The sequence below is a fragment of the Castanea sativa genome, chromosome 11 (assembly GCF_040712315.1).
Source record: "Castanea sativa cultivar Marrone di Chiusa Pesio chromosome 11, ASM4071231v1".
NCBI lineage: Eukaryota > Viridiplantae > Streptophyta > Magnoliopsida > Fagales > Fagaceae > Castanea > Castanea sativa.
In genome coordinates, this window is record NC_134023.1 from 16,604,264 (window position 1) to 16,616,184 (window position 11,921).

The 11,921-nt window shown below is 42.1% G+C and overlaps 1 protein-coding gene across 1 annotated transcript; it reads right to left on the minus strand.

Annotated features, from left to right (window-relative positions):
• Positions 1–771: 771 nt before the first annotated feature.
• Positions 772–3,780, minus strand: LOC142616148 (uncharacterized). The gene is made up of 2 exons (XM_075789026.1): positions 2,942–3,780; positions 772–1,993 (listed from the first exon to the last, which is right to left on the minus strand). The coding sequence occupies exons 1-2, from the start codon at positions 3,778–3,780 to the stop codon at positions 772–774; spliced, it is 2,061 nt and encodes a 686-aa protein (XP_075645141.1).
• Positions 3,781–11,921: the final 8,141 nt, after the last annotated feature.

Consider the following 11,921-nt stretch of genomic DNA (forward strand, 5'->3'; position numbering starts at 1 on the left):
AGTGATAAGTGCCCTTTCTTAGCCATGATGTAATCTTGTAGGGTTCTTCCCAGTTTGGGCCAAGCTTTCCTTGTGCAGGATCTCTGGCAGCGCCCATTACTTTCCTTAAAACGAGGTCTCCAACTTTGAAGTCTCGGCGCTTGACTCGGGAGTTGTAATGCTTGGCCATGAGGTCTTGGTATCGTGTGAGTCTCTGCTCAGCCATTGCCCTTACCTCGTTAACTAGATCCAGCCGTAAACGTAGCTCTTGGTCATTTCTTCCCTCGTCATGATTGTCCACCCTGTAACTCGTGAGTCCTATCTCAGCCGGGATGACCGCTTCACTCCCGTATGGTAGCTGGAATGGAGTTTCCCCCGTGGGAGTCTTTACTGTCGTTCTGTACACCCATAGTACGCTGGGCAGCTCCTCAGGCCATATGCCCTTTGCCCCCTCGAGCCGAGTCTTGATGATTCGAAGCAAGGATTGGTTCGTGACTTCAACCTGCCCGTTTGCTTGAGGATGGGCTGGGGAGGAATAATGGTTCTTGATTCCTAGCTCTGAGCAGAAGGTCCGGAAGGAGTTGTTGTCAAATTCCTACCGTTGTTCGAGATCAATACTCTTGGAATTCCGTACTTGCAAACAATGTTTTTCCATACGAAATTCTGTACATTCTTTTCAGTGATCATGGCTAAGGCTTCAGCTTCGACCCATTTGGTGAAGTAATCGATGCCGACGACGAGAAACTTCAGCTGCTTTGTTGCTATTGGGAATGGTCCCATGATATCCAATCCTCACTGGGTGAATGGCCATGGGGCGGTTATGGGGGTCAATTCTTCCGCCGGCTGTCTAATGAAATTGCTGAACCTTTGACATTTGTCACAAGCTTTTACATAAACCGGAGCGTCATTTTGCATTGTCGGCCAGTAGTATCCGGCTCGAATCAACTTATGTACTAATGACCGTGACCCTGAGTGGTTGCCGCATATTCCCTCGTGTACTTCTCTCATAACGTAGTCTGCTTCTTTGGGGCCTAAACATCTTAAGTACGGTCGAGAGAAGCCCCTCTCATACAGGACGTCCTTTATCAAAACGAACCGTGCTGACTGGACCTTCAGCTTCCTTGCGACATCCTTCCCATCAGGTAGCGTACCATCTTTTAGATAGGAGATCAGGGGGGTGGTCCAATTGTTTTCGGAACCAATTTCCAGTATATTGAGAACGTCTATGAGCGGTGAAGGCTGTATAAAAGAGAGCACCTTGTCGATAGTTACCATAGACTCCGCGGACGCGGTTTTGGCAAGACGGTCGGCCTTCTCGTTTTCTCCCCTTGGGATTTGGACTATCTTGGCTTGCAGCCCATCCATCCTCATCTTCGCTTGCTCCCAATACTTCTTCATTTTTTCACCCTTGCACTCGTACTCGCCATTCACTTGGCTTGTAACGACCTGGGAGTCGTAGTGAATAACTACGTTCGCGGCATCTACAGCTTTGGCAAGGTCTAAACCTGCTATCAGGGCTTCATACTCAGCTTCATTATTAGTTGTAGGAAAATCGAGACGAATCATACATTCAATCTCGTCGCCTTTTGGAGATTTAAGCACGACCCCTGCTCCACCAGCCTTCTTGTTGGACGACCCATCTGTAAAAACGTTCCATTGTGGATTTTCTGCCTCCTCGCCTTCCGCGCTGGTGAGTTTTGCAATGAAGTCGGCAACCGCTTGTCCCTTGATGGCGGTGTGGGGGCGATATTGTATGTCAAATTCGCTCAACTCTATTGACCATAATGCCATTCGTCCGGCAGCTCCAAGGCTGCCCATTACACGCCGTAAAGGCTTGTCAGTTAGGATGACTATCGTATGGGCTTGGAAGCATGGCTTGAGTTTTCGGGCCGCTGTGACCAGAGCGAAGACAAGTTTTTCCATGGGGGGATATCTCTCTTCTGCACCATGCAGTGCCTTGCTCACATAGTACACAGGCCTTTGGACCCTGTCGTCTTCTCTAACTAAGGCTGCACTGATGGCAGCCGGGGAGACGGCTAAATAAAGGAATAGCTCTTCTTCTGGTTGCGATGGACTTAGTAACGGCGGCGAAGAGAGCTAGACCTTTAAGTCCTCGAACGCTTGTTGACATTCGGCCGTCCATTCAAAGGATTTTTTCAGTGTGCGGAAGAATGGTAGACATCTATCCGTTGCCCTCGACACGAATCTATTAAGTGCGGCGACTCTGCCATTAAGGTTTTGTACTTCCTTCATATTTTTAGGAGGTGCCATCCCCATTATGGCTCGAATCTTGTCCGGGTTGGCCTCGATGCCTCTTTGGGATACCATGTACCCTAAGAACTTTCCCGCCGTCACTCCAAAGGCACACTTGTGTGGATTGAGCTTCATGTTGTAGGAGCGAAGAGTGTCAAAGGTTTCTTTGAGATCCTCCAGATGATCTTCTTCCCTTCGACTTTTGACTAGCATGTCGTCGACATATATTTGGACGTTTCTTCCAATCTGTCGTGCAAGCATCCTGTTCATGAGTCTCTGATAGGTTGCGCCAGTTTTTTTCAAGCCAAAAGGCATGACTTTGTAGCAAAAAAGGCCTTGGCTTGTTACGAACGAAGTCTTCTCTTGATCAGCTTCGTCCATTCGGATCTGGTTATATCCGGAAAATGCATCCATGAAGCTCAGCAGCTGATGTTGGGCCGTAGAGTCCACCAGGATGTCAACCCGTGGGAGGGGGTAGCTATCCTTGGGGCATGCTTTGTTTAGGTCCGTGAAGTCGACACACATCCTCCATTTTCCGTTGTTCTTTTTGACCATTACGACGTTTGCCAACCAATCAGGGTAGTAAACTTCCCTGATAAATCCCGCCTCTTGTAGTTTGCATACTTCTTCTGCTACTGCCTGATCTCTTTCTTGGGTGAAGATTCTTTTCTTTTTTCGGACGGGCGGGAAAGATGGCGACACGTTCAACCTGTGTACCATGACTGACGGGTTGATTCCTGGCATGTCTTCGTGGCTCCATGCGAACACGTCCTGGTTTTCTTTTAAGAAAGTCGCAAGTTCTTGACGTACCGTCGGGTCTGCCAGGGTGCTGATTTTGGTCGTCCGCTCCGGGTGAGATTCACCAAGAGGTACGCCTTCGAGCCTCTCGACGGGCTCTGTCGCCACCCGACATTCCTCTATGTTCATGGCCTGAATGTGGTTGTCCATCTCTATCATGGCTACGTAACATTCGTGTGCGGATACTTGATCTCCTCTTAATTCTCCAATTCCATAATCAGTTGGGAATTTTATCATCAAATGGTACGTCGATGTTACGGCTTTCCATGAGTTGAGGGTTGGACGTCCTATGATGGCATTGTAGGCTGACGAGCAATCGACTACAAGGAATGCTACATTCCTGGTGATCCGCTGTGGATAGTCTCCAACAGTTACTGCCAAAGTGACAACGCCAAGTGGAAATACCCTTGCTCCTCTAAAGCCAACGAGCGGGGCGTTAGTCGGAACCAGTCGTTCCCTTTTAATTCCCATTTGTTGGAAAGCAAGGTAGTAGAGGATGTCTGCTGAACTACCGTTGTCGACGAGGACTTGGTGTATGTTATAGTCTCCTGCCTGTATGGTGACGACCAGCGCGTCGTCATGGGGATGGTGAAGACGCCGGGCGTCTTCTTCTGAGAATCCAATGGGGGGATTGTCAATCCGCGTCATTTTGGGCACAGAACTTGTCATTTGGATGTTCTGAACCGTTCTGAGGTATGTCTTTCGGGCTTTCTTGGATGACTCGACGGTCATGGTGCCACCTACAATCATCCTTATATCTCCTATGGGTTGCCTGGGGCGATCATTGTCTCGTCGAGGGGCTTGATTTTGTGGCGGGTCCGCCCTCTCCTTGTTTACGAACCTTTATAGCCTTCCTCGTCTAATAAGAGCTTCTATTTGCTGTTTCAAGTCATAGCAATCAGTGGTGTCATGGCCATGATCTTGATGAAACCGGCAGTATTCGTCCCTTGGTCTCCTGTTGGGATCTCCCTTCAGTTTGCCAGGAAAGGCCAAAGTTTCTTCATCTTTAATCTGCATTAGTACCTGGTCGATAGGAGCGTTTAGGGGAGTGAAGTTCGTGAATTTTCCCGTAGGCGGTTTGGGTCGTTGATCTTCCCGTCGTTCTTTGGTTTTAGCCACTTTTCGTCCTTTGTCCGGTTGTGTATCTTCCTACCTTTCCCTTTTTCTAGGTTTGTCTTCTCGAGCCATCAAGGCGTCTTCTGCATTCATATACTTCGTTGCCCTGTAAAACACGTCGGACATAGTCTTCGGGTCATTCTTGTACAGAGAAAACAGGAACTTACCCTTTCGTAGCCCGTTTGTGAACGCTGCCACAAGTATCTTGTCATCTGCCTCGTCTATCGAGAGGGCTTCCTTGTTAAAGCGGGCTATGTATGATCTCAAGGTCTCGTCTTCTTGTTGCCTGATGTTCAACAGACACGCAGTAGACTTCTTATGCCGGTGACTCCCGATAAAGTGTGATACAAACTATGCACCTAATTCCTTAATAGTGCTAATGGAATTAGGTGTCAGCCTACTATACCAATCCCTTGCAGGCCCTTTCAACGTGGTGAGAAAAGCCCTACACATGATTTCATCTGGTACGCCTTAAAGATGCATTAGGGTCTTGAAAGATTCCAAGTGATCCAATGGGTCCTTAGATCCATCATAATTCTCCACGTGAGGCATGCGGAACTTTGGAGGAAGAGGGCATGAATTCACGAGCGCTGTGAAAGGTGAATCTGTTCTATGGACTAGGTCGTCCAGGTCGTTGGAGATTTAACCTCTAAGGGCGTTCATCATCACGTCCATACGCTCCCTCATCTCCTGCATCTCAGCTGCGATGTGAGTCGGCAAGGTGTCCGAGACAGATGGCCGGTTGGTCTCCTGCCCTTCTGGTCTAGTTGGGGCGTTGCTACCCTCAGGCCCTTCCGCGTTCCTCCCCTCCGGACTAGCACCTTCCTGGTCCTCCTCCGGCACACTTTGGTGTGCATTCCTTTGTCGTAGTTGCTCTTCTAAATCATGATTCTGCTTGGTGAGGCGCTCAACCGCCGCCGCAAGCGTTTGGACTTGTCTCTCCAGGGCTGTGGCGTGCGGTTCGTCGTCTTGATTGTTGGTTGTTGCCATCGATCGAGTGAGCACCATGCAACTTTTGTCTCAAGAATAGAGCAAAGGCTAAATGATCTTCTCTGTTTCCCACAGACGGCGCCAACTGATGACGAACGAAAATCCACCAGTTGTCACGTGGTCCTCACCTTACTCGAAACAACACCTGCACAACAACAGACAAGACCAACAAAGGGCACCGGTGTGGTGCTGGCCAAAAACCCTCCGAAGGTCAAGTTAGAGTCTGTTTACAACCCTAGAATGCCAGAGTCGAGCTAATTATGCGTACCTTGCTTTGTGAGGGTTTTGGGGTATATATAGTAGCGTAGGGCTGAAATTCATGCCTTGGCCAAGAAGTCCTTTCCTTCTAGGAGAGTAACTCGTGGAATTTCATATCTCTTAGAGTTCTTTTCCTTATATGAATCTTCTTGACTAATGCCAAACGTGTAGCGCTAGAACTTTCCTTATATGCACGTACATGGTGGACAAAACAAGCTATGGATGAAGGTTGGGTTATTCCCTTCAGCTTTTACTTATTAAGGTCGTCAGCCTACGTATGTATTTGGTGAGGTCGTCAACCTACATATGCCACCAGCAAGGTCGTCAGCCTATGTATGCCACTAGCAAGGTCGTCAGCATAGGACCTTCAGCTTTGACTCCGTCATCTTTTCTTCCTTCAGCCCAACGCCGTTAGACATGAGGTGTAGCCATGGACGCCAAAAGGAGACGTTTTATTGACAAGAGCTGACGGGCTTGATACTCCCGTTAGCCTTCTTAAGGTATTAGTAACTTGATAAATCACCCTCATCAATAAATAATATCTATAGTCTAGGGGTGAACGTACACTCTACCACTAAGAGTGAAGCCCCATAAAACAGCCCCACCAGTGTGCAATCTGACTCATTCCTTTTCAAATTTCACACAACCATAGTTTCTATATACATGCCATAGACTAGTGCTGATGCAATCTTGCACAGAATTCAATAATCAAACGTTTGATACTCCAACACATAGATTTTACAGAAGTCTAAAATCATACCTTTATGGTCAAAACTCAATACTGCAATAAAGACTATAAATTATGATAGATTTACCATGGAAAAATATATAACAATGGGTCAATGAATAAACGGTAAAGTGAATCACATTCTCTTAGCAAGAACGTGTTGATATTAAAATCTCATAACACTAGTCAAACAATCAACACATGCTTTTCATTAAGTCAAAGATATGTTGGTAAGATACAGATTTACAGCAAAAAGTCTCATCTTTAAAAGGGTATATTCCCTTTTGACCAGAAAGTGATCCTCCGAATAGGAAAAATAAAATGATAACAAGAATCTGAAAATTTTACGTATGTTAGTGCAATCCGAATCACAAATATCAAACCCTCAATATGTATCTATACTATTATTTAAAGGACTTTTCCTGTTTGGATTTCTCATTTTTTAGTTCAAAAATGTCCTTACATCTCTATGTTTAAGTAGAGACAAAACTAAAGGACAATTTGGTAAAAAAGTAACTCTAATTCCCACTAAAACATTTCCAAAAAAATAGGACCACTCTCCTATTAAATTTCAAATTGCTTTATCCACTTATAAATTAGATTTTCAAAATAAAAATTATATATATATATATATATAAAAAAAACTAAAAACACAGAGTTTTTTTTTGGCTAAAAAAATGCCTCATTGCACGCGCGAAGCGTATGCAATGAGACTGGTTCAAAGATTAAGGATACACTACCCTGGCAATCAGTAAATATTACCCAACCAAATTAGAGGCCAAACTTGACTTATTGATGAATTTCAAGGCCCAAAAAGAAATATAAATATGTGTTAGCCTCTCCAACCGTGCAAATCATCATTGCACTATTTTGTTTTGTTTAATTTAAACAAAAAACAAAAAATAAAACAAACCTATTAGGGAATTACGATGTTACCATATAGAAAATCTGCCTAGATTTAAAAATGAAGCCAACAAAAGAATGTACATCGAAACCAACTCAGTCAAACGGTTATACAACTTATACTGAGCAACACAAAACTAAATTGAGAACTAAGAAATCTGCTTTAAGTTGGATATATTTCAACAATTTACTTTTATGATAAAGCAAAAGGAACAACATACAAATCTAAATAAAAACAATAACAGAAATAGATGTGATAGACAAAAACAATAAACAAATATTGAATATATTTAAGAAAAAATTTGCAAATAATTAGAAACTCACAGACCAAATTTGTGAAGGATGAATGATTCAGATCAAGTCTTGTGTTTGACACAATCTCCTTAAAGTAGATTTTGCCCCTCACACAATCACTGTGGTGCTTTGAGACTCAAGGTTGTCTGTCTTCCAGAATAAAATGATCTACAGCACGAAAACGAAGCACACAAGGTCATGCTCTGCGAATTACTCAATGTCTATTTCTCTCTCTTTGACACAAAAATGAAAATGCACAAATCTCACTGGGAGAGTTTTTAAAAAAGTAGTTTTTTATGAATGAGAGACTATGAAAAATTATACGTTACTGAAATAATTGCTGTGCACAGGCTAACTAACTCAAAAATCAAAATATTAAAATATTATTATTTGGACAAGTAGGCCCGGTCCACATATGCCAAAAGCCCAACCCAATATCCAACTCATGAGCATATAAACTCATATATTATTTCTTCCTTTTCCTATATAGGACTTAGGATTTTTACCACTTTTAACAACACCTTCAAGTGAATATAGAAAACATCAATTTCTTATTCACTCCATGCCATTTTTCCAACAGTAGGTTGATATAACTTGAATTGTCCCTATCATTCTTCAAACTTTTTTTGTGGATTCTTCAAATATAGATGCTACCGTTCTTAGTGGGTTGATATAACTCGAATTGTCCCTATCATTCTTTAAACTCCTTTTGTGGATTCTTCAAATCTAGATGTTAACCGTTTCTATCATTTTTAAAAAAAATTTGTTTATTTTATTTTGTTAATTTAATTTTACAACTAATTTGTAGGAAATTAATAATTATTTTTATAATTTCATTTATTTTTCATCAAAAAGTAAATAAAGAAAGAAAAAGAAGAAGAAGAAGACTTGCTGCCGTTCTTAGTGGGTTGATATAACTTGAATTATCCCTATCATTCTTTAAACTCCTTTTGTGGATTCTTCAAATCTAGATGTTAACAGTTTCTATCAATTTATTTTGTTAATTTAATTTTACAACTAATTTGTAGGAAATTAATAATTACTTTTATAATTTCATTTACTTTTCATCAAAAATTAAATAAATAAAGAAGAAGAAGAAGAAGAAGAAGAAGAAGAAGAGGACTTGCTGCCGTTCTTAGTGGGTTGATATAACTTGAATTGTCCCTATCATTCTTTAAACTCCTTTTGTGGATTCTTCATATTTAGATGTTAAAAATTAAATTTAGTTATTTGGTGCCACACAACCACTATACTTAAAGGAGACCTAAATTATTATTATCATATACTATATATGATATATATATCATATACTATATAATAAAAGTTGAGTTTAAATGATGTGGTTACGCCAAGTGGCAGCACCGAATTGTAGAAATTTTTTTAGATTTTTAGATTTTAAAAAGATAATATTTATATAAAAAAAGTCTAATACATCTTAAATTGCAGCAACCATATACTACACTAAAAAAGAAGAAGTCTAATGCATCTTAAATTGCAGCAATGTATACTACACTAAATCAAAAGGTCTAATGCATCTTAAATTGCAGCAATTGTATACTACACTAAAAAAAAGAGGTTTAATGCATCTTAAATTGCAACAACTCCTACTACACTAGATCAAAAGGTCTAATGCATCTCAAATTGTAGCAACCGTATATTACACTAAAAAAAGAGGTCTAATGCATCTTAAATTACAGCAATGTATACTACACTAAATCAAAAGGTCTAATTCATCTTAAATTGCAGCAATATTTATAGAATATTTTAAAATATATATAATTAAATTACAATTTTACTACTAAAGAGCTTCTAGAAATTTAAAACTTGCCATAATTTTTTAAGATATTTTATAATATATATATTTTTTTGCAGAAAGAATATATCTTAATCAATTAGCTGTAAAAACTATTATAATTTCATGATATAACAACAAAAACAATAATGCCATAGTGACATAGTAATATCACAATTTAATCTTCCTAAAAGCAGCCAAAACACCAAAAATACTACAAATCCATACCAAGTATATGCATCATACGAAAAACCAAAAATCTAAATTGACACATAATATGAAAAAACCAGCCTAAACACATTACAATGCTACATTAGGAAAAATGTATACATAAATCTAAACAAAATGTTTAAGATGAACATTGATGATGCAAAGAAGATCAGTAGGCTGGATGCTTCGGACTTGAAAGGACTACTGGTTGTCTCTGCGGCCTGAGAAAAGAAAGAAAAGCGAATCAAAGGCGACCGGGGCTGCCGGCCAAAAGCCCTCCGATGGCAAAGTTAGTTTTTCTCTCTATGTTATCTGAGTTCCAACTTTTTTGGAGTGAAAAATGAACATACCTTGGCCCTGTCTGAAACAGCCTTTATATAGTGTTCTTATAGGCGGTTATCAAAATTGGAACTTCTCCTGGATTCAAGGAGAGGTAGAAATCAAACGTAACTTGCATAACCGTTTAGAAGTTATGCTTTTGTCTCCACAACGGATACCTGACAGTTATGCATGGGATAAGGAATTATTGCATTATACTAGGAGATTTTTCTAAGTATGATAATCTCGTCCCAAAATTCCTTAGTCGAGTATGTTTTGGCACATGCGCAGAGGCTGCCTCGTCTAACAGTCACTCCTTCAGGACGAGGTTATCCGCTCTTTGGACGAGTGTCTATTTTCTGGTGGTGCCTACTCGTCTAGAGCTCTTCCTATCTGGACGAGGTAGCTGCAAGTAGGTTTCGAAGGGTGTTTACAATCCCAAACGGGCCACGGACGACCTTTATGGACGACTTGGAGATAGGCAAAATCAGTACTCCATCAGTTGCCCCCTGTTTAAGGGTCGTCCAAAGCTCCTCAGTTTTTGGACACGCTTCAACATATTATCCCACGTGCCTCAAGGTAGAGGGTGGGGCTTCAACGGCCACCAAATTGTTCCACCTGTCATCACTTACTTGGTTAACCGTCATGTCGATTTGAGTTTTTGAGGAAGTTGCCACGTGGTTCTTCCTGATTGGATATTTCGTTTCAGGCCTTACTTTTCAACGCCTATAAATAGTGGATTTCCTCCCCTACCCTCTCCATTTTTCAAATTTCCTTGTTTGACATCTCTCGTCCGTTGCCTCGTCTAGGAGTATTCCAACGTCCCTAGTTTCCGTGGTCTAGAGCCAGGTATTTTCTCTACGCTCGTCTTTAGGCTTCCCTTACATTTCCACAATGTCCGAGGTTTTTTCTTCGTCTAGCAATAGTGTTAATAGGGAGATAGACGAGTATCGCAACACAACTAGCTATAGTGGTTCTAGTAGTGATAGCAGTAGTAGCGGTGGCAATACTACTTCGACGAGTATGTTTGCAGGGTTCCCCTGGGTTCCCTTGAAGTTTTCCAGGAGGAGATTAGGACGAGAGTGATGTCAGGGTCTAAGGCTAGCCCCTCTAGTGCTCCCACGTCCACTCGAAGGACGAGGTTGAGACCTGTTTATAGGTCGTGTAGGGGTCCCGCCGGGACTCGACGAGAGAAAATTAGCATCTCTTCGAAGCTGGTACCAAATTCCAGACGAGCTAAATCCTAGATTGGCTGTCCGTGATGAGTGGTGTTGCCAACCTCATTTTGGCATTGGGGTTTACGAAGCCTATCTCCTAGGGGGTCTTAGGCTTCCTCTCAATGATTTTGCTAGGGAGTTACTTACTAGGTTAGGTATAGGTTTATGTCAGCTAAATCCTAATGCATGGAGACTAGTTGTTTCTATGCAAGTTTTGTGGAGAGAGGTTTTCGAAGGGGATCGTCCTCTTACCATGGACGAATTCCTTTTTTGCTATAAACCCTTTGAAATTAGTCAATCTCGTGGCTTTTATCAATTCACGGCCAGGAGAAAAGACTGTAGGATAATAAAATCTTTGGTTACCTCAGATAGGAGTTGGAAGACGGAGTTCTTCTTTGTCTCAGGTTTTTGGGCAGGACGCCCTGTTGAGGTGAGCAGGGATTCATTTCCCCCATATACAGGAGAGTTAGGGAACCTTCGTCCTGAAGGTATGCTCACCACTACCGTAGCATCACCTTTATTACATATCTTTCTGGGCTAATCTCTTCGTCCTTGTTGCAGGTGTTAGAAGACCATTGCTGAGCAAGTTCTATCTGGGACGCGTTCAGAAGGCTCGTCTTCACCCAGAGAGGGACTTCCATACCTTGGTCACTCTCCAGCGTCTTGCGACTTGGGGACTTGGCCCGGAGCCCTCTCCAGAAGCCTTAGCCCATGAAATTACACTCCGTTGACGTGAGTTCTCGTCTTGCACTTGCACTTCCTCTTTTTTTATTTTTTTTATTTTTTTTTTATTTTTTTTTACACTTATTATTATTATTTATTTTAGGGATGGCTACAATGAAGGAAAATAAAGGCAAGGGAGTCATAGACGAGCGTCCTAAGCAAGACACCGAGACTAGGGCTCGTCCTGCTGCTGGCGACAAGAGGAGCCTGTCAAAGGCCATCAATCTTGAAAACCTCCCCAGCTGGAGAGCCAAGCACAGGAGGTCGTCCAAGCCTGGGGTCGTCTCTCCTGCTGTCCCTGTTCCTCCTCCTCAGTCGCCGTCCGTCCAGATTTTCGATGTGG

Bases quoted from the DNA above. Each gene is read 5' to 3' on its own strand.
- LOC142616148 (XM_075789026.1), bottom strand. From the start codon at position 3,780: ATGATTGTAGGTGGCACCATGACCGTCGAGTCATCCAAGAAAGCCCGA. The intron at 1,994-2,941 runs GTTGAACGTGTC...GGCTGCCATCAG, and splicing joins CCGTCAGTCATGGTACACAG to TGCAGCCTTAGTTAGAGAAG.